The sequence below is a fragment of the Nyctibius grandis genome, chromosome 4, assembly GCF_013368605.1.
Source record: "Nyctibius grandis isolate bNycGra1 chromosome 4, bNycGra1.pri, whole genome shotgun sequence".
NCBI lineage: Eukaryota > Metazoa > Chordata > Aves > Nyctibiiformes > Nyctibiidae > Nyctibius > Nyctibius grandis.
Genome location: NC_090661.1, coordinates 29204604 through 29231717, shown reverse-complemented (window position 1 = coordinate 29231717; position 27114 = coordinate 29204604). Strand labels below are relative to the sequence as shown.

At 43.3% G+C, this 27114-nt stretch overlaps 1 protein-coding gene across 1 annotated transcript in view; it reads left to right on the top strand.

Annotated features, from left to right (window-relative positions):
• The window catches only part of EXD1 (exonuclease 3'-5' domain containing 1), a 38568-nt gene that overhangs the window by 1223 nt on the left and 10231 nt on the right, over positions 1-27114 (top strand). Inside the window, exons 3-9 of the mRNA XM_068397351.1 lie at positions 466-631; positions 2031-2161; positions 3419-3486; positions 4728-4814; positions 5924-6028; positions 6154-6234; positions 10312-10455. Of these exons, the coding sequence (XP_068253452.1) occupies positions 466-631; positions 2031-2161; positions 3419-3486; positions 4728-4814; positions 5924-6028; positions 6154-6234; positions 10312-10455 (782 nt within the window). The remainder of the gene's footprint in view (positions 1-465; positions 632-2030; positions 2162-3418; positions 3487-4727; positions 4815-5923; positions 6029-6153; positions 6235-10311; positions 10456-27114) is intronic.

Below are 27114 nucleotides of genomic sequence, written 5' to 3'. Positions count from 1 at the left end.
TCTAATGTATAAAGGTCCTGTGCTTTTCTATTGGCATCTGCTTTGCTTTGGGGACAAGGAGCAAAGTGCTGAGGGGGAAATAGCTAGAAGGCAGCTATTGGACTTACCAAGTGATTAACTGACTCCATTCTGCCTTTTTCCTTGTATCTGCTTTATTGTATATGTAATAGTCTGTAAAGTAATCAGTTGTAGTTCGATACTGACTTTGGTTTTGGTGGGATGCTAAGCCATTAGTCTTGCTTAAATGCTAGAGTTCTGAAATACACCTTATCTAGGCTACCGATGTAGGTTATTTTATATAGATTTGTATATCAAAGTGACTTTAAAATTCAATTTCTTTTTTTGTATGTATGGCCATGTCCTATGGTGGTTAGTATTGGTTATGGTTCTCCTTTTTTGGGAGATAACTAGTGTCAAAAAGTTGCTTGTCAGCACTAGAGCATAAATTGTTTGTTTCTATTGCAGTGGAATTGCTGGATGAACCAGGCTCAGGGAAGGGAACAGCAGTGCTCTCTGAGTACATTGAAATGTTTGCTTCCTTTCACGGCAGGAGAAGGGGTGGGCTGCACTTGCTAGAGGAGCCACCACTTATATTTAGTATAATAGTGATGTTCAAACTCAGCTGTGCCAAGTTTGTATTTCTCTACTTTAAAGAGGTAAACAAGGTGGCGAGTGGAAGACTTCCGCTGTGTAAAAGGTTCTTTAAAGCTATTGCTTCCTATTTCTGTCGCTCACTTTTTTCCTTTTTCATTCTTCCCACTAGTGTTCCTAGGTAGAAGAATTTGCTTGGTTTGTTTCTTTATCAGCTTGTGGTTTCAGGGAGGATTTCCCATGAGCATTTCCTTTGTGGTGGAATAGTTCCAGGACAGTTGCACAGGGAAGGTTAGGTTTATACACATGCTCTCAAAACATATATAAATGTGACTTTGGGAAGCTGGTAAAAATATGTTTCAAACTTCTTGAGACCCATGCTCCTAGATGGCTTTGCTTTGAGTCTTCTCACAAGACCACATTTGAATAGTTTATTCTTCCTCTTAAGTAGGAATGAAGTGGTGTCTACTGAATGGTCCTTAAAATATATTTAAAAAAACATAGAATTGTGATTAGCAGCAGTCTTCTTGCTTGCTGCTGTCTTGTCTTCTTTCTCTCTCTTCAGTAAGCCTACATTCGCACATACTTGAATATGCTCACCTCAGTAGCAGATTCCTGTGTTAATCCTTTAAATAGACAGTTTAGATACAAAATTCTTCAGCCACATCTAAAGGCTGATCAGAAAGGGTTTTTTTATGTTTTATTCTATTGAGAGAGAGGTACATGATTGGAGCTCTGTAATCAAAATGGGATGTTTTTATATCGATATAAGGAAATTTATACTAATACATCATGTTCTCTAGTGAAGTATTCTTGACCTCAGACTGTTCCTGTCGTAGAAAGTAAGCATCCTATATGTGACATCTTTCAGTCAGGTGAATGTTTTCTAACTCTTGGTCCAGAGATACTACCATTTTATATGATTTAATAACTTCCACGTGATTACAGTAAAGTTTCAGTGGATATAACTGTTTTATGCATTGGTGATCTTGTAAAATCACCCTCCAATTACAGTAACTAACTAATGGATCAAATATTATTGATTCAGTGTAAAGTCTTATGGATATTTGAATTGCATGGTTCTTGGGCTCAGGTCTTCATTCTTCGTACTTCGAACTCTTCCCATGAAACCATTGCTGACCTTTGCAGTGAACATCTGTTCAGGTTCTGCTTTCACCTTTTACTTTCAGAATAAATGTGAAATTTTATCTGAAATAAAGGCCCTTTTGTGCAAAATAAGCTTATTGTTGGGTAGCTTCAAGATCATCTTTAAGAACCACGCACATTGGATTGGGAAGTTACTTCACATGCAGCTGTTCATTGTCTGGACGCAGGTAGATGGCATTGGACGAAATAATTTTCTTTATTAAAATGTCCATGCTGGTGGAATGTGTAATGTTTTGACTTCTGTGCTACGTATGGCTGCCTTGCTCATGCAGGTGCACTTCAGCTGTTGAAGGGAACAAACAAGCAGACACAGGACTGGCAGATTGTGGCCCATGGAGTTCTCCTTGCGCTTCCATAGAGAGCCAGCTCAGAGCCTCAAATAGCTTAAAATACTCCTTCTCAGGTACTGTGGACATTAGTCGAGCAATGTAGTTAGTTTGTGTTTGTCGGACAACGTCTTTCCCAGAGGCTGTGATCTCTTGGTTTGCCTGTATCAGAACAGAATGTATTCTGAAAGAACAACAGTCACAGAAAGATACGTACAGAGCTTGTTATCTGCAGGCATGCTCTTTGCCTGCAGATACGTTCACAACATCAGAAGGAAACTCATCTGCTTTCCAGAATGTTTATCCTGCAGCTCTCATCAACTGTAAAAGTGGCTGAGCAGCACAACTGATCTTTTGGAGAAATCAATGTGCTTCAGCTAGTGAGCATTCCTCTCTGGTGACTTTAAGTCTTATACTTGTTCCTGAAATGTATGTGACATGATAGATAACTCAGAGCTCAGTAAGACTATTGCTCTTTGGTTCTATGCTGACCGTCACGTGCTTGCATTGATTTGGTTGTGTGGTTCCTGCTGTATAACATATACACAGGTACAGATCCAAAATGCGATTGGCTTGTTCTGTTCCCATAGAGCCGTGACAAGAGTGGAAGACCTGTATAGGCTAAAGGAAGGTTAGCTGCATTGACCTGAGTAGTGGGGGAGGAAATGAGCAAGGGTTGATGTGATCTGGGAGAGCCTTTAAAAATTTGTTCTTGTGATCTTTCAATTGACTATTATTTTAGAGTTTAGAAGATTGTCCTTGTGTTGTCACGGATGCATATTATTAACACTTGCATCTTACTTAAAGAGAAGGGAGAATCTTTAAGAGAACCCTTCTTTACCTGTTCATTAGACATTGTTAAGTATGTGTTAAGAAATACTAAAATCTGGCTTAAATTATCTTTGCCCCCTTGATCACTTAGCTGTCCACGTTCTGTAGTGTCACTGTCTGTTAGTTTTGTCTTTGTTACAATCTTTTTCCTGCCCTGGACAAGCCTGGGAATTAGGGTGCTTTTTTTAAATGGATGTAATTTTTTAAATGGAAACCTTTTTGTTTCCGTTATGCATCACAACAACAAAAAGTAATGCTGCAACTCACTTTTAAACTCATCAGTTTTTCTGTTAAAAACCAGAATTTTGACTCATGCTCTAGACTGTACATATCTGAATCAGGCAATTCAGTAATCTGTTTGGGTGTCTTTAGGAAGTAGAGAAGGAAGAACTGAACAGCTAAACCAGAAAAGTAGAGTGATTATATGACTAAAAGACATACCTTGTGCAAAGTTTATTCCAGCAGAGGGAGTGTCTAATGATTTTTTTTTTTCTTCCTTTTAGAGGAGAAGGAAGAAGACAATGTGGAGTACACAGTTGTTGATTGTTTCCAGTGGAAATTTGGCCAAGCAGTAAGGACTAATGAAAGCTGTTATACAGCGTATATTACTTCTAAGCCCGTTCCGTTCTAATTGGCAGTAGATCCATTAAGTGGTAGGATTGTGAGCACTGACTTCATGACATCTTATACTGGAAATCACTTTTGCAGACTGAAATTTGAGTAATAGGTAGTAACTGGCTTCTTTAAGTTAAGTAGAAATGATGTCTCTGGTGGCATTGAAGTATATTTAAAGTATGCATACGTGCAGGGAAAGAGTGCAGTGCACGTGAGTTTGCAGTGTGTGGATGTGAATCTGCATCAGTATGTGTTAGTTGCTGTTTTTAGACTCTGTATCACCCAGTAACTGAGGTAAAGGGTCAGTATCACTATTTAGTGAATAATTATTTTGTTTAGGAAGGGAACAACGTGAGGATTTGTTGGCATCTGAAGAGGGAATTGATTGTGTTGTTTTTGTAGGTGTTTGTCCAGACATGCCTGGACCTTTTTCTCTTAAATCATATATAACAACATAAGTGGACTTGGTAGAAAGGCTTTGTTTCAGAACTCTGAGTCAATGATAGATTTATTATTAAATTTAATAGCATTTTTTAGATCCTGAATTAGACCAGCAATACAATAGGTCCTCCATGCCGTTTTGTCTTGCTGTAACATCAGTTGCGATTTGGGCTCTTGTTATGGTAAAGCTATTGCACGTACAGAGGAAAAAGCTCTTCCTCACAGGAAGAGATTTCCCTGCTTACAGAGGAATCTAACAATTGCTTGAAAAAGAAGCTGACTCTTAAATTTCTGTTTATGCCTTCTATTCTTGTGTTACATGTGCACTAAAGGTTGCTTTATCTTAACTGAAAACTTTTTGTGTCTGTGAGAGTAAGTTTTTTCTTTTATAACTTAGAAAATGAGTTCTCCTTTTTAACTGAAAGGAACATCTTATTAAGGAAGTTACTAAAACCTGCTTAGGAGAATTTTTTGGGAGGGGATCAGGGGAGTCTATATTCTTTATTTATCCATAATTCTGCTAAATCAATCATTGATGTTCCTAGTTGTGGAATTTCCAGCTGTCTATCTGTAACTGGACTGATACAGTGTCTGTTTCTCTTGGATCGCTATATATCTGAGATTCATTGTGGTTTTGATCTGTATTTACCTTTTTAAATATGGATCATGACCAGAAAGACTGCAGTTTATTACTTGTCCCTCTGCCTGTCATTCTCTAGCACTATTTATTTTATCCCTGTTTTTTTTTTTCATTAGGTGCTGCACCTAAAACAGCAGTGTGTTGTCAGTATAGCAGAAGAAGGTGTTAATTTATGTCGTTATGGAAAACTCTTATGGCTTGCGGTAGGAGGCAGATATTTCCCAAAATGTTCCACTAAAGAGAGGCATAACTGAGAAACATTTGGGGATTAGCCTGTGTTTAAGACTTAATCACGTAACTGTTTTTGTAAGGGATATTATGTTCTTCGAGAGAGATCAGGTATTTCATAAAAGACCTGTTATGGAAAAAATTATGCCATTATAAGGCAATATAATAATTACTTAACTTGTATGTATATATACATTTGTATATAACAATGTAACATATTTGGTTTGTCACCTTTATATAATTGTATACAGGTAGAGGTATTACACTAGTACATCTGTTACCTAATGAAAAACTGCAAGACCTAATCACAATGCCAGTATAATTGAAAGACTAAAATCCATCTAAAGATGATCCAGTATCTTAATTAGCCATGATATTACCAACATCTGAAAAGGAAGGGACAGAAGGGAGAATAGCTTAATGTGTTAGCTCAAAATCATCTTAGTTTATTTTTAAATTGGTTTAAAAGTGAGTGTGTTTATCCAAAGCAAAAACTTGTGTGGGAGTTCATGCTTCAAACTTAACTTTTTTATGCAGAAGTAAGTGTCCACAACATGTTTGCTTTGGTATGGGTAAATTGCTTTCAAATAGCAGCTTTTGTTAAACCATTATGAATTTTAACATAGGCAAAACCTAAATTTTATATCCTGTTTGAAATGCTAGGATAGCAAACAGATGTCCTTTATTTTTTTTGATAGAGGTCTTTGACAATGAAAGGAATGTCATGGGCACAAGAATTTTTTTGGAAGTGGTTCTTTTAAAATGTCACCATAATAGGTGTAGGAATTTATTTTAAGTACTGTGCATAGGGTTTGCTCTTGATATGTCTCAAAATGCTGTATTTAACTGTGTATAGTAGACTACTGGGTCATTCTTTCTAATTATTGTGAGAGTCTCTGAGCATCTCTGGAAAAAAAAAAACGACTTGTTTATGAATTGGCAGTAAGGAAACTAAACCTGCTCTGCCCAACATAAGCCTGTACATAGGAGATAATGGCTTGTGGGCAACAGTGCACTCTCCTACTTTCAAATCCTTTGTTCTTCTGTCCTTCACTCATTTTCTTTGCAACTGAATTTGTAGTAGATAGCAATGAAGAGCCATATTTTTCTATTTGATATCTTCCTTCTGGGACCTCAGGCTTTCAAAAACGGATTACAAATGGTGCTGGAAGATAAAAACATCTTGAAGGTAAGAGTACAGGATGTGTGAGGACATTCGTGGTGGCAGAGATCATATACATATATAATGACCTAGCTGCACCAAAAAAGTTGTGGTTGGACACAAGTTTGTCTGACAGCTCTTCCTTGCTTCAGGTCATGCATGACTGCCACTTGATCTCAGACTGCCTCTTTCACCAGTACGGTGTCCTTCTCTTCGATGTCTTTGATACACAGGTACCCTTCAGATGTTCTGGTTGGGAACAAAAGTTTTAACAAGAGAAACTTCAGCCTTGTTCAGAGTATTCTTGCAGAGAAGGTTTAATATTACTAGAATGTGACAGTTGTTGAACCATGTAAATGTAGCATTTTTGTTCTAGCTAAAAAAAAAAACAGCAGGCAAGGCTGTTAGTGTTATTTAGAGTTTTCTGTAGACCCATTTTAAAAGGTAGTTAATATCTAATATTAGCAGTAAGTTTAATGTGATTTTTTTTTAAGATGTAATAACTGGTCTTGATCAAACCTGGCACAACCTGAGTCTACTTTGACTTAAACAGGAGCCAGGTCAGCTTGTGCTTTATGTTCTTTGTTACTCTTTCTGCCCCTTTCACAAGTGTAGAAACAGATTCAGGCTACAGGGATCCAGTGCTGGGAAGCACCTGCTAATAAAAGCAGTGGTGGAAGTGAGAGAACAGGCCAAGTTACCACAAAAATCTGTTTGTGCTGGTGCTCGCCCTGGTAGTTGTGGTAGTTAATGTTGCCTGACTAACAGGAGAATTAGAGCCTTTTGAGAGAGAAGAAAATAACATAATGGCTATGATCTTTCATAATATGCATGGATATGTTATGCATAGTGATGTATGACTTGGCCTTGCCTATATACTGACTTTTCATGTCATAGATGTGACTGCCTATAGTAACTCTTCAAAACCCTAATATGGGCTATGTAGTAAGCTTTATACAGCAGAGGTTTCTCTCAGTCCCTTTCTGATCTTAGTTTGGCCTTTTGCCCCTAAAATTATACAGGTCAAATATCAGTCAGTGTTAAGTCCTGACTGCATGAAAAAGGCAGGGGTGAAAATTCCCACCAGTGCTCCCAACTGTACTGGGAGAACATGTAACCGATACAGTGGAAATAACTAACCAGAACTATCAACCCAAGGGTCTGAGGTACACAGAATTGCACTCATTGTTCTGTTCCCTTGGTATGAGCTGACATGCATGCTTTTCTTGCACTGGTAGATCTCTAGGCTTAGATTCAATTACTCTGATTCATTGGCCTGAATCCTACTTCTAATGTAAGTAAGCTAGTGAAGTCTGGTTTTGGCTACCCTGCAGTGTACCTGATATTGTGGAATTAAGCTGTCTTGTCTTCTACTCTGTACTATTGGACCAAATAACTGGGATGTACCTCTCAGCAAACTCTCATAGATGCTTTTATGAAGCACTTCTTAAAGACAGCTTCTCAGTGTTGTTAAAATTGGAACAGGCTGTGTGCACAAGTGAGACTGCTTAAAAAACACAGCAGTGGAATGAAGAACTCTGGATTAGGTGGGATCCTGCCTGCATAATTTGAAAAGTGTTATTTATCCTGGTTTTGGCCAGTTGCTGCAACTGTTTATTCCTTGCAATAAGTAACCTAATATAATTAACACTACATGTAGAGGATGGCAGCGAAAGGTTTCTGATGATCACTGTTTTCCCCATTTATGTTCTTGTAGTACTTGAGCATCACCTGTTAAAATAACTTTTAATGATAATCTTTGTGGAAGTCTGGTACTGCTGTTTCACATTTGACTGCCTTGGTGTGAATGTGTGTACCTGTTGGGCTATAGCAGCCTGAAAAGCTGCATAGTGAGCAGGCACCTGGCTATTGTCAGTGACGTTGCCTTCTGGGACACTTCCACACTGCATCGTGAGGCTAGAGCATTCTCACGCCCCAAAATCCCTGTTTATTGTAAAGTGTTGTTGGTTGCATATCTATGTACTACCAAAAGAAAGAATACAGTTCTTCCCAGAGGTGTGTGATGAAAGAATAAAGAAAATTTTACAGCTTGAGACTTTCTGTAAGATAGAGGTCCATGCAAGGTTTAATCATAAAATGTACAAGTGAAGAAGTCACCGTTGCTGTCTGGTTTCACAGATCAATGCACATACACTACTCTTTAGTGTGTCATAGTTTTTCTGGCCTTGAATCCAAGCCATTAGCATGCAATGACTTTGGACAAAGATTTTCACAGTAAAAGCTAAAACATTGTTCTCATTGTGGGCAAGTTTATTCTATAACTTGTTCATTCGGATTAGACTTTTTATGAATATTGATCACAAAGATCTCTTAATTTTTGTTTAAATATTTAAGTATTTTTGTTTGGAAAGCATTGAAATTTTTTACTAGAAACTCTCTCTCTAACCATCTAGAAGAATGGAATATATTTACATAGATTTGAACATCATCTTTGTTTTGACTTCGAGTAAAAGTCACTGATGGCTTGAGAAGGTCTTTCGTGAGGTTCATATTCATCTGTGTTTGGCCACTGAGAGAAAAAAGCCAGAGAAGGTTTTAGTAGTCAGAAGTTCAATACAAAGGACTGTTCAGTAATGAGTTATGGAAACTTCCTCTTTAGCTGGTGATTTGTGCTTACAATCCAGTGAAGGTCAGCTTCACCTGGGTCTTCTCCATTTTCTTCTCTTCATTGAACTCATCAGTTTGAATTGTTGCAGTTCCTTTCTCCAGGTATGTTTTCTGCCACTTCTCAGCTGGTGGTTGTAGACTTCTTTGGACTGCAGCAATGCAGTCAGCTTAGCAGAAACAGAGGCAGTTCTAGATTCTCTGTCCTACCACAGAGCATAGGAAGTCTCACGTTTCTTTCCTTAGTCCAACATTGCTTGTTCTATTTGTGGTGCTCTAACGTTTTGCATTTTCTTCATAATAACCTTCATACAGTCTTTTATTCCTTGGAAATTCAGTAAATGGGTTGGCTTAGCACTTCCTTCTGGTAGGCTTAGCAAATAGATGGCTTCTCTCCCAGAGAAGGCAGCAGTTAGCTATTTAGATAATGCCTTAGAGGCAGCCCTAGTCATTAATAAATCATACCAACTTGTTTGCCTTTGCTGTTGGGCAGGAAGAGATTTTTTTTTTTTCCCCCAAAGATTTTATAGATAAGTTAGGAATGGGGGTTTGGTCTTGGAATTTACCCTCACTGTAAGAGGCTGGAAGAGATCAGTTACAATTCTGTGGTCACTATTGCAGGGGCTGAGCTGGTGCTGCCAAGCACTATGTGGTCTGGTCTAGGCAGCACATGGGCAGTGTGTGGTAGAACAGCTTGAACAGTGGCTTCAGCTGTAACAGTCGCAGTAGAACTGGGCTGGCCTGTAAGCTCATGGTTTTGTTGGTGGGATTGTGGGTGATTATGTTGAGTGTTGGCTCAAGGTTTCTCAGGAGAGAGTAGTAAGGAGAAAAGGGCTATGAGAGGTCAGTGGAGATTTCAGGGGACTGGGTGGGAATCTGGGCTTCTGAGTAGCAGAGGAAGTCTGAAGGGTAGGCTGTTCTAATGACAGATAGCTCAGTCCCAGGTTTTGAGTGTGGATACAGGCTTTTTATTTTTTCCTCTCCATTCCCCTGGTGAGTGGACTCTCTTCCAGGCTTCCCTTTTCCATTGTCTTCTCTCTGCATCTGTTGCAATAGTCCCACTCGTGTCTATGTTCCCTAGTTACAGACAACAGTCAGGGCTGTTCCTGCTCTTACTGCAAAAGGGTAAAAGGGATGAAACCAGAATAAGAAACAAGAAAAAAATATGCCATGCAGTCACTGCTGGAGGCTGTTGTCTGCTTCCCCTCTGGCTCTGTATGCTGTCAAAGATAAATTTTACTGGCAAAATCAGGCTTTAGGCAACAGGTTTTTAATAACTTACACATTCTTTCATCATGTTTTCCTTAAATTGCATCACTATTTCAGGTTTTAGATAAAAGGCAAAACCATAAGTATCCTAGGGAAGTATCATTGTGTGTTTACTCTCTTCTGATACTGCTCTTAACCACCTGCTGTCTGAAGACAAGTACTGGGCTAGAAGGAGCCTTAGACTAATATAACATATAACTTACAAGTAATTCTTAAAACTTAATTTACCCTTTTATGTAACTTAACAGCTTTAAGGAGTCAGATTACTAGCTCTGCAACTGTATGCAGTCAAAATGAGGATTAATTTGTTTGCAGCATACTTTACTTCTAATATGCATCCGCACTGTCAAGCCTCCCCATTCTTTGCCTTGGGTTAACAGATGCTGGTCATGGCATGTTGTTCCCTTCCATCACAGGTTGCTGATGCTCTGCAGTTCTCCACGGTAACAGGTGGCTTCCTTCCGCACTGTGTTTGCATGTTACAGGAGTGTTTGATGCAGCACTTGAAGATACCTTCCAAATGGGATGCCATCATGAAGTGCGGGCAACAGATGGCTTCAGTGAGTGATTCGGTGAGGCACCTTCTGAAGACTCAATTGTGAGCTATGCTTTGCCCATCTTGAGATGTTTCTGTCGGTTGTTTAAAGAGCATGGCACTATGCAGTGGTCAGGCTGCTGTAGTTAAGGGCATTTTGTAACACTGACTTGGGAGATGCAAGCTTTAGTTAGCATCAGTGCTTATGCTGGTATTTCCTAACTGCTCATTTGAAATTGAGGTTTTGAAGAACCACAAAGCTTGTACAATAGAGGATATATATAACTTGGGTAAAAAATGTTCCAGATATCTTAATATATTTGACTAATTCTGAAACTTCATTCCAACAGAACAAGTTGCTTAAAATGAGTCCTGAGTCAAGTAGGGAAGGAGGAAACTTTTATTGCCAGCACTATTAGAATAAAAAAAAAGAGTAGCAATTTTTTTTCTTGCTTGTGCAGTTCAGCAGCATTTGCCAAATCATTATTGTCTTTGTTAACCTTTCAGATGGGGAAAAGGGAAAACTTAATGGGCCAGGAGCTACTAAGATCTGGGGAACATAAGCTTGATAAATGAATAGAATAGAACAGACTGCTTCAGTTGGAAGGGACCTACAATGATCATCTAGTCCAACTGCCTGACCAATTCAGGGCTGACCAAGTTAAATCATGTTATTAAGGGCATTGTCCAAATGCCTCTTAAACACTGACAGGCTTGGGGCATTGACCACCTTTCTAGGAAGCCTGTTCCAGTGTTTGACCACGCTCTTGGTAAAAAAATGCTTCCTAATGTCCAGTCTAAACATCACCTGGTGCAGCTTTGAACCACTCCCATGCATCCTGTCACTGGATCCCAGGGAGAAGAGCTCAGCACCTCCCTCTCCACTTTCCCTCCTCAGGAAGCGGTAGAGAGCAATGGGGTCACCCCTCAGCCTCCTTCTCTCCAAACTAGACAAGCCCAAAGTCCTCAGCCACTCCTCATAGACGTTCCTTCCAGCCCTTTCACCAGCTTCGTTGCCCTCCTCTGGATGCATTCAAGAACCTTCACATCCTTCTTAAATTGTGGGGCCCAGAACTGCACACAGTACTGCAGGTGAGGCTGTACCAACTCTGAATATAGCGGGATAATCACCTCTTTTGACCGGCTGGTTATACTGTGTTTGATGCACCCCAGGATGGGGTTTGCTCTCTTGGCTGCCAGGGCACGCTGCTAACTCCTCCTGAGCCTGCTGCTGACCAGCACCCGCAGATCCCTTTCTGCAGGGCTGCATTTCAGCCACTCCTCTCCCAATTTGTACTCGTGCCTGGCGTTATTCCATCCTAGGTGCAGAATCGGCATTCCAACTTGTTAAATGTCATCCCATTAATCATAGCCCAATGCTCCAATCTATCCAGATCCCCCCGCAAGGCCTCCTGTCCCTCAAGAGAGTCAATAGCACCTCCCAGTTTGGTATTATCAGCAAACCTGCTAATGGTGCCTTCAACTCCTGCATCCAGCTTGTTGATATATATATATATTGAACAGAACTGGCCCTAGAATTGAACCCTGAGGAACACTGCTGGTGACCGGTCGCCAGCTGGATGTAGCCCCATTCACTACAACCCTTTGAGCCCCGCTCTTCAGTCAGTTCTTCACCCAGCGCACCATGAACCTGCTCATCCCACAGTTGGATAACTCGTTCAGAAGGATGCTGTGAGGGACAGTATCAAAAGCCTTACTAAAATCCAGAAAAACTACATCTACCACCTTGCCTTCATTCACTAGGCAGGTGACCTTATCATAGAAGGATATCAAATTAGTTAAACAAATAGTATATAAATATGCTAGTGCCAGTTGTGGCATCTTTTTGCTGGGTTTTTAATCACCTGACCTTGCTTTTTTGCGGGGGGCTTCCAAAGAAGCTATTAAATCTGGGAACTAGATACTTAATGAGACCTCACTATATAAGCAGGATTTCTTTACTGAATAGGAACAATCTCTTTCCTACCAGAGTGGGTTTTCTCCCTTCATACTGGTCTTGTAACTTCCTGAGTAAATCTGAGTGTTTTTGCACTGCCTGTTCTTAGGCTTAAATTTTTTCTCAAAAGCCTGGATTAAATGTTATTTGATACTGCTATAATAGCTACTCAGTGAAACCTCTAATTTAAACACAGCTTTATTTTTATATAAGTTTTGGTATTCTAAGTGTGTCTCTCAAAATTTCAGTTTAGAGAATTCTGTATGGCAAATCTAAGCCAAACGACAACATGCCTGCCTTAGTTTACCAGACCAAATCCTCCTATTGGTCTGAAGACTAAAAGTGGAAAATTGTAGAGGGGTTTTTGGAGGAGAGTGGTCATATAATGAGCCAGAAGTATGAGAGTATGGAGTGAGGACCTAGCTGCATGACAAGATTCATGTAGCTAGTGTCAACAAGCCGACCTTGGAGAGATGAGGAAAAACAGTAGCTGAGCAAACAAGAATTGAGGGAGTAGCCGGTGGGAGTCGAACACAGAGGAGAAGAAACAAGAACTGATGGAGACAATTAAGAAAGGACCAGTGGCAGAGCAGTGACCAATCAACACATCAAAGAAGAGTATGTTTCGTAATATTAACCAGTAGCAATGCACATGCTTACAGCCAGGGAAAGTACAAAATGTATAAAAGGGACAGCTTATGCTTAATAAAGCGTCTTCACTTTGATTCACATTGGATTGTGTGGAGGCGTGTTCCTTCTCCTCAGATGGTGACCCCGATGAGACGCTGATCAACGGCAAGTTCGGGGAATAGCCCAGAAGGAGGTACACCGGCTGGAGTACGGCTCAGCGGGACTGAAGACCGGGGCGAGCCGGAGGACGACTCGCAAGAAAAGAATAGTATGTTGCAACGGGACACCCAGTGAGGTGAGCAGCCGGGGAAAAAGGAGATGGGCCAAAATATTTCTAAAGAAGAAAGTGTGATAGTAAGGCTTCTCCGACATATCCTCTCTAAGAGAGGGGTAAAATACGATGAGCATTTGCTCCGGAGACTATTGATGTAAATAATTGGTGTAAATAATTGTAAATTATGGTGTAAAAAGAATAATTTGCCAGCTACAGCGCAGACTGCTTTCGAAGTTAGTACGTGGCAAAGCGCTGGAACTTCTCTGTTTGAGGCTGCTTCAAGGGAGGACAAGATTGCCACTGTGTCATTTGGCGACATGGAGATTAGTTATAGACTCACTGGAGCAATTGAAGGAGGATAGAGAGGCAAAGGCGGCGGCTGAGGCGGCTACAGCTCCTTTCACAGTGACTTTGCCCTCCGCGCTGCCAGAGCCTCCCCCCCCCCCGCACCGCCAGAGCCTCCCCCTCTCCCCCCCGCCCTCCGCGCCACCAGAGCGCCCCCCCCACCGCGCCGCCAGAGCTTCTCCCCGCCCCTTCACCCTCCGCGCCGCCAGAGCTCCCCCCCACCGCCCAGGGAACAGCAGCGGAACATTGATCCTTCTACCGTCCAGTTACCCGAATCTGAGACTGAGCCACCCTTAATAGACCTTTCTGAAGAGGTGGAAGCGGGACATAATTGCTTCAGAGCCCGAGGGTTGGGAAAGTCAGGCGGTAGCGTGGAGGAGTTATTCACGCTGCAGCCAGTCCAGGTTACTGTGTCTGGCCCGGACCCGGCCAGGTTCTAGAGAAAATTAAGAGAGCACGCACTTGCGGACAGTGATTTCGGGGCCGCGGCTGCTGTGGGTGGCGGGGTATTGGCTTGCTCGGTATGTCGAGGGGATGGAAGCAGCCCACCCGAGTGGGAGCCATTCAGTTGGGGAGTGATTTGCCTTAGACAAACAAATACAAAACTATTTGCCACGGACTGATCCAGACTGCGCTAGAAGAGGGTGGAGCTCCAGAACATTTGCAATATATTGATGACATCATTGTATGGGGTGATACAGCAGCAGAAGTTTTTGACAAAGGGGAGAAAATAATTCAAATTCTTCTGCAAGTTGGTTTTGCCATAAAAAGAGGCAAGGTCAAGGGGCCTGCCCGGGAGATCCAGTTTTTAGGGATTAAATGGCAAGATGGGTGTCGCCAGATCACAATAGAGGTGATCAACAAAATAACAGCTATGTCCCCACCAACTAACAAAAAGGAAACACAAGCCTTCTTAGGCGTTGTGGGTTTCTGGAGAATGCATATTCCAGATTACAGCCAGATTGTATGCCCTCTTTATCAGGTGACCAGAAAGAAAAATGATTTTCAGTGGGGCCCTGAACAACAACAGGCTTTTGAACAGATTAAACAAGAAATTGTGCATGCAGTAGCCCTTGTACCAGTCCGTATGGGACAAGATGTTAAAAATGTGCTCTACACCTCAGCTGGGGACAATGGTCCTACCTGGAGCCTCTGGCAGAAAGTGCCAGGGGAGACTCGAGGTCGACCCCTAGGATTTTGGAGTCGAGGATACAAGGGCTCTGAGGCCAATTACACCCCAACTGAAAAAGAGATACTGGCAGCATATGAAGGAGTTAGAGCTGTCTCAGAGGTAATTGGTACTGAAGCACAGCTTCTCCTGGCACCCCGATTACCAGTACTAGGCTGGATGTTCAAGGGTAAGGTTCCTACTACTCATCATGCAACTGATGCTACATGGAGGAAATGGATTGCATTAATTACACAGAGGGCTCGAATAGGAAACCCTAATCGCCCAGGAATCTTAGAAGTGATCATGGACTGGCCAGAAGGCAAAGACTTCGGAATGCCACCAGAAAAGGATGTGACACGTGCTGAAGAAGCCCCACCGTATAATGAACTACCAGAGGATGAAAAGCAGTATGTCCTGTTCACCGATGGATCCTGCCGTCTTGTAGGAAAGCATCGGAAGTGGAAAGCTGCTGTATCGAGTCCTATACGACGAGTCACAGAAGCCACAGAAGGACAAGGTGAATCAAGTCAATTTGCAGAGGTAAAAGCCATCCAGCTGGCTTTAGACATTGCTGAACGAGAAAAGTGGCCAAGGCTGTATCTTTATACTGACTCATGGATGGTGGCAAATGCCTTGTGGGGGTGGTTAAAGCAGTGGAAGCGAAGCAACTGGCAGCGTAAAGGTAAACCTATTTGGGCTGTTGAACTGTGGCAAGATATTGCTGCTCGGCTAGAGAAACTAGTTGTGAAGGTACGTCATGTAGATGCTCACGTACCTAAAAGTCGGGCAACTGAGGAACATCGAAACAACCAACAAGCAGATCAGGCTGCTAAAGTGTTCCAAATAGATTTGGACTGGGAACATAAAGGTGAACTATTTTTAGCTCGGTGGGCTCATGACACTTCAGGTCATCAAGGGAGAGATGCAACATACAGATGGGCTCGTGACCGAGGGGTGGACTTAACCATGGACTCTATTGCACAGGTTATCCATGATTGTGAAACATGCGCCGCAATTAAGCAAGCCAAACGGTTAAAACCTTTGTGGTATGGGGGACGGTGGTTGAAATATAAATATGGGGAGGCCTGGCAAATTGACTACATCACACTCCCTCAAACCCGCCAGGGTAAACGTTATGTGCTTACCATGGTGGAGGCGACCACCGGATGGCTGGAAACATACTCTGTGCCCCATGCCACTGCCCGGAACACTATTCTGGGCCTCGAAAAGCAAATCTTGTGGCGACATGGCACACCAGAGAGAATTGAGTCGGACAATGGTACTCATTTCAAAAACAGTCTCATAGATAACTGGGCCAAAGAGCATGGCATCGAATGGGTATATCACATCCCCTATCATGCACCAGCATCTGGGAAAGTTGAACAGTATAATGGGCTGTTAAAAACTACCCTAAAAGCAATGGGGGGTGGAACCTTTAAAAACTGGGATAAGCATTTGGCACAAGCTACCTGGCTAGTTAACACCAGAGGATCTATCAACCGAGCTGGCCCTGCTCAGTCAGACCTTTTACATACAGTAGAAGGGGATAAAGTCCCTGTGGTGCATGAAAGGAATCTGTTGGGAAAAACTGTCTGGGTTCTTCCTGCTACGGGCAAAGGTAAACCCATTCATGGGATTGCTTTTGCTCAAGGACCTGGATGTACGTGGTGGGTGATGCTGCAGGATGGTGGAGTCCGATGTGTCCCTGAAGGTGATCTGATCTTGGGTGAGAATACTTAATTCTGAACTGCATGATGTTAATTGCTGCATAATACTAACAGTGTTCATAAGTGTCTTTCGGGTTGAAGCAGTGGTGATGAGACCGGAGCTAGCTGCAAGTGGCGTCCAGTAACCTCCTCGAGACTGACATCTTTAACCTGCAACCCGTGGGCATGAACTGTGACAAAGCTCATACCATCTCTCCTACCCTGGGAGACTCCTAGCCAGATGGAAACCCACAATCCTGAACTAAATGAACTTGATGAACTTTTTTTTTTTTTGTATAGAGATGAATCATAAACTAATGTTATCTCTATATATTTTAAAATGAAAAGTTAGTGGTGATCTGAGTATGACGTGAATGGTATGGAATAAGGGGTGGAATGTCCTGGTTTGGCCTAAACCAGGCTGATTTTCCTTTCAGTGATTTTTACTTTCAGCTAAGTCTCCTCTAACTAACTGCACTTTCTGAAACTAACTGCATGTTTTTGCGGACAGTGTCTGCTTCCAGGACTGATAACGCTCGAAGTTTGTAGTTATCACTGAGGCACCGGTAGGGATGTTGTGGAGAAAGGCTCTTGCTGTACTTGTTCTTGAGAGAAACCAAGGTCACTGCTGAATTCCTCACTGCTTACGAGTGAAGAGCCAAAGGGGGGTCGCAGCTGCAGGGGGGAGCGGACAGAGCAGGTGACCCAAAATTGACCAACGAGGGTATTCCATCCCATACACGTCATTCTCAGTATAAAGCGGGGGGATCACGAGGGTCTCGCTCTCTTTCTGCTATGGCCGGTGTCCAGGGAGGACTCCGTCTGTTTTCCTGCTGCCCCTGATCCCGATCCGTGCGTTCCTGAATCCAGCTCTCGACCATCGCTAGGCCCAGGCTGGGCCTTCCCGGAGCCTGCCCTGCAGTGCCGGTGGTGACGTGGCTGACTTCAGGGGAGCTCAATCTTGGTTTTGTATATATATTTGTATATATTTGATTATTTCTATTATTATTATTATACTTTTTTTTCATTATTATAGTTTATTAAAACTGTTTTAATTTTCCAACCCAGAAGTCTCTCTCCCTTTTCCCTTTCCCTTTCCCTCTGGGGGGAGGGGGGGGGATAACAGAGGGCATCTGCCGCAGGTTTAATAGCCAGCCCAGCTTTAAACCGTGACATACAGTTAGCGAAGGACAACGCAAACGAGGACTGCAGGAAAGTTATTGCAGGGATGGCAAATCATAACCCCACCTTAACCGAACTAATGGATGCTTGTGAGAAAGTAGGAACCACCACATTTCAGATGGAGCATTTAGCAAAAACATTTGCGGCAGCAGTTAAGGTAGTTCATCATTGTTATACATGCGGGCAAGAAGGTCACTTTAAGAAAAACTGCCTTAAGAAGCCGAAGTTGAGTGGGAGAGATAACTTTGTTTTAATGTGTCATCGCTGTGGGAAGCTGGGGCATCTTGTGAAGCAGTGCAGGTCTCAGTATAATGCTCAAGGTCAGCTGATAACAACCAGCTGCAGAGTGCAGGGAAACTGGAGAAAGAACGCGGGGAGAAACTGTGTGCTGACACAAATGAATCTTCCCAACCAGTTCCAGGCCTATGCAGTCAACTCGCAGCCCGAACCGCAGGGAGCGCCGGACTGGATGTTACCACAGCAACTGCGATCACAACAGAGAATAGCAGAGTGCCTAAGGTACCACTGAATGCTGTGGGACCCACTGGAAATGGGCTAAGTGCACTATTACTCGGACGTCCTAGTGTAACCTTGCAAGGTCTATTTGTTTTACCAGGAGTTATTGATGCAGACTATACGTTTTGGTTATTGATCTGAAAGATTGTTTTTTCACTATCCTTTTACATGAAATTGACAAATGCTAATTTGCTTTTTCAATACCTAGTAGGAACAACATGGTGCCTTGTCAACGATATCAGTGGACGGTATTACCGCAAGGTATGAAAAACAATCCCACAATATGTCAATGGTATGCAACAGAAAAAGGTACATCGTGTGGATTTAGAGACACCAGTAAGTTTATATGTAGCCATTGCCAACTATCATCCCATGGGATTACCGGGCCAGTGGAAGGAGTGCTGGCAGGATCCGCGACATGTTATAGAGTGGCTGTTTTTATCCGTTCAATCATAAAAAAAAAATAAAAAATTAAAAAAAAAAAAAAGCGTGCTGGGTATGAATGCAATTATATACTACTGTAAGACAAGGACCCAAGGAGCTCTTTTTATCCTTTGTTGAGAGGCTACAAGAAGCAGCTGAAAAGCAAGTTTTTGATGTCGGTTTACGAGATACTCTAGTTACGCAATTAGCTAGGGATAATGCTAATGCTGATTGTCAAAAGATCATTGAAGCTTTACCTGGAAAGCCAGATTTGAATGCTATGATAAAGGCATGTGCAAAAGTGGGTACTGTGGAACATAAGGCTCAAGTTATGGCTGCGGCCATACTTAGGGCTTACGTCATCACAATTGCAGTCTCTATTCCAATTGTTAGCAGGGGACACAAATTTAACAGCACCACGACACACTAAATCGCAGAGGTACAGCAACTGATTACAGAAATAGATATCAGGCTACATTCCGAATTTGTACATCGTATTGATTTGAATCAGGAAATACAAATTATCACTTTGTTTGATAGGCAAATTCCGTATGCAATAATTGGTCAATGGAATTCAGAATGATCAGATTCGTTACAGAGCTATTGGCACAGATTATTCATCAAAGGACGGATGCGATGTCAGGAGCTTGTGGCCAGAGATCCTGCATCACTAACCGTTCCTATTGTAGCTCAATACTTTGAGTGGTGTATGGCTAATAGCTTTGCTTTGCAAACAGCCATGGAGAATTTCTCGGGACAGGTTGTTTGCCACTTGCCCTCCCGTCCTGTTATAAAATTGAGTGCGGAACTTCCAATTGCCATTGTTGTGCGCAGACACTCCTGTGGATGGAATTACCATTTTTATGGATGGATCTGGAAAAACAGTCAAGGTGGGCCTTGTCTGGTATTCTGACGGCAAGTGGGAATCTATGGTAGTACAACAAAAGGGTTCACCTCAGGTGGTAGAATTACGAGCTGTATTAGAAGTATTTCAGAATTTTCCTATTCCCTTTAATTTGGTTACTGATTCAGCATATGTGGCTGGCATTGTAAAGCAATTGGATAGATCTGTTATAGAGCATACACGTAATCAGTGTGCTTTTGAATTGCTGCGAGCTCTGTGGCAAGAAATTCAAATCCGAACTGCATTGTTTTATGTTCTACATGTAAGAAGTCATACTAATTTGCCTGGGTTTATTGCAGAAGGCAATGCTCGAGTGGACTCTTTGGTTTCTGACCCCACAAATTCTACTACAATGACTGTACAGGTGCCGGACATTAAACAGCAGGCACGTATGTCATGTGAGTTTTTTCATCAAGGACATCGGGCACTGCGACGACAATTTCATTTGTCACACAGTGATGCTCGGAATATCGTGGCCATGTGTCCTGATTGTCAGCAACTGCCGCAACCTACGCAGATACAAGGAACCAATCCTCGAGGACTGCAGGCCTTGGACATTTGGCAAACAGATGTAACTCACATTGCTGAATTTGGCAGGTTAAAATATGTTCATGTAACAATTGACACTTTTTCTTCTTTGATTATAGCTACAGCGCAAACAGGCGAATCCAGCAAACACGTTCAACGACACATGCGTTCTGCTATTGCGGCCCTGGGCATTCCACAGACGATTAAAACGGACCATGGCCCAGGCTATGTGGCACGCGCCACACAGGACTTTTTCCAACTTTGGGGTATAACACATGTAACGGGCGTCCCACATTCACCAACGGGACAAGCTATTGTAGAGCGCATGAATCAAACTCTGAAACACCTTTTACAAAAACAAAAAGGGGGAGAGCCAGGGCTATCTCCTCCTGACAGGTTGTGTAAAGCGCTTTATGTACTAAACTTTTTACGCTTGCCACAGGACTACTCTGTACCCCCAGCGGTAAAACATGGTGCAGGGTTAAAGGGAGGTATGGAGGCTTTTCAGAAAGAACAGGAACAAGCCAAAGTGATGGTAAAAAATGGGGTGACCGGTGTGTGGGAAGGTCCAATGAAATTAATAACGTCGGGTCGAGGGTATGCATGTGTCGTTACAGATACAGGAGCCAAATGGGTACCAGCTAAGTGGGTGAAGCCGTGGCTACAAAAACAACCTGAACTACAGGAGCCAACTCAGGATCTGCCTCGGAACACCGACCTCTCGAGAGATCCAGTGCCCTGACTGCGGGAAGTGTGAAAAAAGGTTTGCGTGGGAGGTATAGAAAAGGGAGCAAAAGGTGCAGTCATGATGAAGCAAGGGGTTGTTTTTTCTGTGTTAAGCCTGCTTTGGATCCTGGACCTGACAAAAGGTCATCAACTGATAGTCCTTCCACCGACACCGTGGAAGGGGAGTCACAATGTTTGTGTGACTCTGATGCGGAGCTTGAACCAGACGCAGTTTTGTGCCTCCTTAGCTCAGCCTGAACAACCCTTTCATACATGTCTAGTGGGGGTCCCCTTAAAGAGATCTGAAAGCAAAAATTACCAAAGGCATTATTCCTAATTTGTGGCGATAGGGCTTGGCCAAAGTTGCCCAGTAAGAAACTGGGAGGTCCGTGTACCATAGGTAAATTAAGTCTACTAATGCCTATGTGAAAAGTCATACTAACCATACTAACCTACATAAGGCCAGGTAAAAAAGAAGTGTCACTAACATAGGGATAGAATGTAACAATGCTGACCAAGGGTTAACACAATTGCGAAATTTAGCTTGCTGGGTTGCAAAAAGAGCTGATCAAACTTCTAGAATTTTAGGAACATTAGCCAATGATGTAGATAGTATCTGACATGCTACCTTACAAAATAGAGCTGCTATAGACTTTTTATTATTAGTGCACGGTCATGGATGTCAGGATTTTGATGGGATGTGTTACATGGATCTGAATGATCACTCCAAGTCAATTCATAAGCAGATCAAAGAGCTCATGGATACCACGCAGAAAATACGGGAACAGCATGGGTTCCTGGATGGCCGGTCGGATTGATTAAAATGCTATTGATGGGATTGTTCGTGATTTGTATTATCATGCTTGTATTACCGTGTTTATTCTCCTGCTTGCAAAGGGCCCTGCAGCGGATGATAAACACGGCCTTTCTGGCTCAAGAAAAGAAAGGGGGAATTGTAGAGGGGTTTTTGGAGGAGAGTGGTCATGTAATGAGCCAGAAGTATGAGAGTATGGAGTGAGGGCCTAGCTGCGTGACAAGATTCATGTAGCTAGTGTCAACAAGCCGACCTTGGAGAGATGAGGAAAAACAGTAGCTGAGCAAACAAGAATTGAGGGAGTAGCCGGTGGGAGTCGAACACAGAGGAGAAGAAACAAGAACTGATGGAGACAATTAAGAAAGGACCAGTGGCAGAGCAGTGACCAATCAACACATCAGAGTATGTTTCTGTCCTGGTTTGGCCTAAACCAGGCCGATTTTCCTTTCAGTGTTTTTTACTTTCAGCTAAGTCTCCTCTAACTAACTGCATGTTTTTGCAGACAGTGTCTGCTTCCAGGACTGATAACGCTCGAAGTTTGTAGTTATCACTGAGGCACCGGTAGGGATGTTGTGCAGAAAGGCTCTTGCTGTACTTATTCTTGAGAGAAACCAAGGTCACTGCTGAATTCCTCATTGCTTACGAGTGAAGAGCCGAAGGGGGGTCGCAGCTGCAGTGGGGAGCAGACAGGGCAGGTGACCCAAAATTGACCAACGAGGGTATTCCATCCCATACACGTCATTCTCGGTATAAAGTGGGGGGATCACGAGGGTCTCGCTCTCTTTCTGCTATGGCCGGTGTCCAGGGAGGACTCCGTCTGTTTTCCTGCTGCCCCCGATCCCGATCCGTGCGTTCCTGAATCCAGCTCTCGACCGTCGCTAGGCCCAGGCTGGGCCTTCCCGGAGCCTGCCCTGCAGTGCCGGTGGTGACGTGGCTGACTTCAGGGGAGCTCAATCTTGGTTTTGTATATATATTTGTATATATTTGATTATTTCTATTATTATTATTATACTTTTTTTTCATTATTATAGTTTATTAAAACTGTTTTAATTTTCCAACCCAGAAGTCTCTCTCCCTTTTCCCTTTCCCTTTCCCTCTGGGGGGAGGGGGGGGGATAACAGAGGGCATCTGCCGCAGGTTTAATCGCCAGCCCAGCTTTAAACCGTGACAGATTTATTGGCGCCCAACGTGGGGCTCGAGAGAAGCTCCGACAGGTTGCTCTGATAAGTCGAATCCCAGCTCCCATGGGAGGAGACCCGGAGAGCTCAGCCAAGAGAGTATCAGATTTCTTCCTTTGAGATTTACGAGGGGTTGGAAATTAAAACAGATAGCTAAGATGATAATGTTATTTGTGAGCCTTATGTTACCTCTTTTCTTTATAAAGCTTGTTTTAGAGTTATGTGTAATGATACCTTACTTGCCGTATGCGCTGTGTGTTAGTGCTTTCATGTGGTTTAACAGGGCGTGCTGGTCGAAATGTGTCTTTTTGGTATGGGTTTTGATACTGATTTATGTCATGATAAACCGGGCAGTTATTATTCCGATCTCTTATCTCTATGATACAATGATGGGCAGCTTTAATCGCGAATCCGTAGCTGCGCACACCGGGCGTCTTTTAACTGATTTTGATAGTATCTGCTACTTTTTTGCCAAGCTGATTCCTGCAAAATTCGAACAGGGCATGTCGTTATTTTCGTGTGTCCTGAATGCATTACTGGTGTGCTATGTGATTAGATGTCAGTGCAGCAACAGCGGGAGGTATCATGCTGCCCCTGTAACCAGGAGAAAACACCGAAAGAAATCAGCTAGTAAAGTGAAGGATGATGACTCAGAGGCTTCTAAGGCAGAGACAGCACGGGACCCAGGTGAGGGCCCTTCTCAGTCAGAGTCAGGGCCTGACACAGAGGGGGGTTTCCTTGATCGTCTTTTTAAAGAAGGCCCATTACACAAGAAGGACAAGAAAGGTCCTTCTAAAGCAGAACAATCACAGGAGGACTTGGACTCGGAAGTAGAGATAACCTACCACTCCTTATCCCTGAAAGAACTGCGAAATATAAGAAAAGATTTTAGTCGTTATGACGGTGAGCCAATAATTACCTGGTTGCTCCGATGCTGGGATAATGGGGCAGATAGCATAGAATTGGATGGCAGAGAAGCCAGACAGTTGGGATCCCTGTCCAGAGATGGTGGTATTGATAAGATGCTTCCAAGAAGGTCGAACAGTATCAGTCTCTGGAGGCGACTCTTGTCAGCTGTAAAGAGCAGGTATCCCTATAAAGATGATGTTATGAGCCACCTAAGCAAATGGACCACTATAGAAAAAGGTATTAACTACCTTAGAGAACTAGCTGTGCAAGAGATCATTTATAAACACCCTCAGGACATTGTAGATCCTGTAAATCCTGATGAAGTGGAATGCAACCGATCCATGTTCCGGAAGGTTGTGAAGAGTGCTCCACCAACACATGCCCCTACATTGTCAATATTAGTCTGGGGAGAAGATTCTATGGCACGACCTAGTGTGGGCGAAATGGCTAACTATATGCGACAGTATGAAGATAGTATTTCTTCCCCACTGCAGGCCCGTGTCTCGGCTGTGGAAAAACTGACTAAGGAAAACAAAGACTCATTGAAACAACTGTCAGACAAACTGTCCAGGATCGAGAATAAACTTGACTCTCTACCTACACAGGCCCGCGTTGCAGCCTTTAGGAGGCAACGCCCTCCTACTGGACCGGCTCAAAGGAAACGGAACACGTCACGAGGTATCCTGTGGTTTACCCTGCGTGATTATGGGGAGGACATGAACAGATGGCATGGACAACCTACCAGTACCCTACAGGCACGAGTACGTGAGTTGCAAGCTAACAGAAATACCAGAGAGAATTTTTCTAGGAGGATGGCTGCTCCAGTTACCAATGAGCAGGACCCCAGTCAGGGTAGATGGGCCTCAAATCCTTTTTTTCCAAGAGTGAATAGAGGAAATGAAGGTCCAATCCCCGTGAGCAGCACGAATCCAATCTTTAATTAGAGGGGCCCTGCCTCTAGCCAGGAGGAGGAGAGGGATAACCGGATTTATTGGACTGTGTGGATTCGATGGCCTGGCACATTAGAACCACAAAAGTATCGAGCCCTGGTAGACACTGGTGCACAGTGCACCCTCATGCCATCGAATCATAAAGGGACAGAATCTGTCAGTATCTCGGGAATAACAGGGGGATCTCAAGAGTTATCTGTATTGGAGGCCGAAGTGAGCCTAACTGAAAATGAATGGAAAAAGCACCCCATTGTGACTGGCCCAGATGCTCCATGCATCCTTGGCATAGACTACCTTAAGAAAGGGTATTTTAAGGACCCAAAAGGATATAGATGGGCCTTTGGTGTAGCAGCTGTAGAGACTGAGGACATTAAACAGCTGTCTACCTTGCCTGGCCTCTCAGAGGATCCTTCTGTTGTGGGGTTGCTGAAAGTTGAAGAACAACAGGTGCCAATTGCTACTGCCATGGTGCACCGACGACAATATCGCACCAATCGAGACTCCCTGATCCCCATTCATAAACTGATTAGACAATTAGAAAATCAAGGAGTGATTAGCAAGACTCGCTCACCCTTTAATAGTCCTATATGGCCAGTGCAAAAGTCTAATGGAGAATGGAGATTAACTGTGGACTATCGTGGCCTAAATGAAGTTACACCACCTCTGAGTGCTGCTGTGCCAGACATGCTAGAACTTCAATACGAACTGGAGTCAAAGGCAGCCAAGTGGTACGCCACTATAGACATTGCTAATGCATTTTTCTCTATTCCTTTGGCACCAAAGTGCAGGCCACAGTTTGCTTTTACCTGGAGAGGTATCCAGTACACCTGGAATCGACTGCCCCAGGGGTGGAAACACAGTCCTACTATTTGCCACGGACTGATCCAGACTGCACTAGAAGAGGGTGGAGCTCCAGAACATTTGCAATATATTGATGACATCATTGTATGGGGTGATACAGCAGCAGAAGTTTTTGACAAAGGGGAGAAAATAATTCAAATTCTTCTGCAAGCTGGTTTTGCCATAAAAAGAGGCAAGGTCAAGGGGCCTGCCCGGGAGATCCAGTTTTTAGGGATTAAATGGCAAGATGGGCGTCGCCAGATCCCGATAGAGGTGATCAACAAAATAACAGCTATGTCCCCACCAACTAACAAAAAGGAAACACAAGCCTTCTTAGGCGTTGTGGGTTTCTGGAGAATGCATATTCCAGATTACAGCCAGATTGTACGGCCTCTTTATCAGGTGACCAGAAAGAAAAATGATTTTCAGTGGGGCCCTGAACAACAACAGGCTTTTGAACAGATTAAACAAGAAATTGTGCATGCAGTAGCCCTTGGACCAGTCCGTATGGGACAAGATGTTAAAAATGTGCTCTACACCTCAGCTGGGGACAATGGTCCTACCTGGAGCCTCTGGCAGAAAGTGCCAGGGGAGACTCGAGGTCGACCCCTAGGATTTTGGAGTCGAGGATACAAGGGCTCTGAGGCCAATTACACCCCAACTGAAAAAGAGATACTGGCAGCATATGAAGGAGTTAGAGCTGCCTCAGAGGTAATCGGTACTGAAGCACAGCTTCTCCTGGCACCCCGATTACCAGTACTAGGCTGGATGTTCAAGGGTAAGGTTCCTACTACTGATCATGCAACTGATGCTACATGGAGTAAATGGATTGCATTAATTACACAGAGGGCTCGAATAGGAAACCCTAATCGCCCAGGAATCTTAGAAGTGATCATGGACTGGCCAGAAGGCAAAGACTTCGGAATGCCACCAGAAAAGGAGGTGACACGTGCTGAAGAAGCCCCACCATATAATGAACTACCAGAGGATGAGAAGCAGTATGCCCTGTTCACCGATGGATCCTGCCGTCTTGTAGGAAAGCATCGGAAGTGGAAAGCTGCTGTATCGAGTCCCATACGACGAGTCACAGAAGCCACAGAAGGACAAGGTGAATCAAGTCAATTTGCAGAGGTAAAAGCCATCCAGCTGGCTTTAGACATTGCTGAACGAGAAAAGTGGCCAAGGCTGTATCTTTATACTGACTCATGGATGGTGGCAAATGCCTTGTGGGGGTGGTTAAAGCAGTGGAAGCGAAGCAACTGGCAGCGTAAAGGTAAACCTATTTGGGCTGTTGAACTGTGGCAAGATATTGCTGCTCGGCTAGAGAAACTAGTCATGAAGGTACGTCATGTAGATGCTCACGTACCTAAAAGTCGGGCAACTGAGGAACATCGAAACAACCAACAAGCAGATCAGGCTGCTAAAGTGTTCCAAATAGATTTGGACTGGGAACATAAAGGTGAACTATTTTTAGCTCGGTGGGCTCATGACACTTCAGGTCATCAAGGGAGAGATGCAACATACAGATGGGCTCGTGACCGAGGGGTGGACTTAACTATGGACTCTATTGCACAGGTTATCCATGATTGTGAAACATGCGCCGCAATTAAGCAAGCCAAACGGTTAAAACT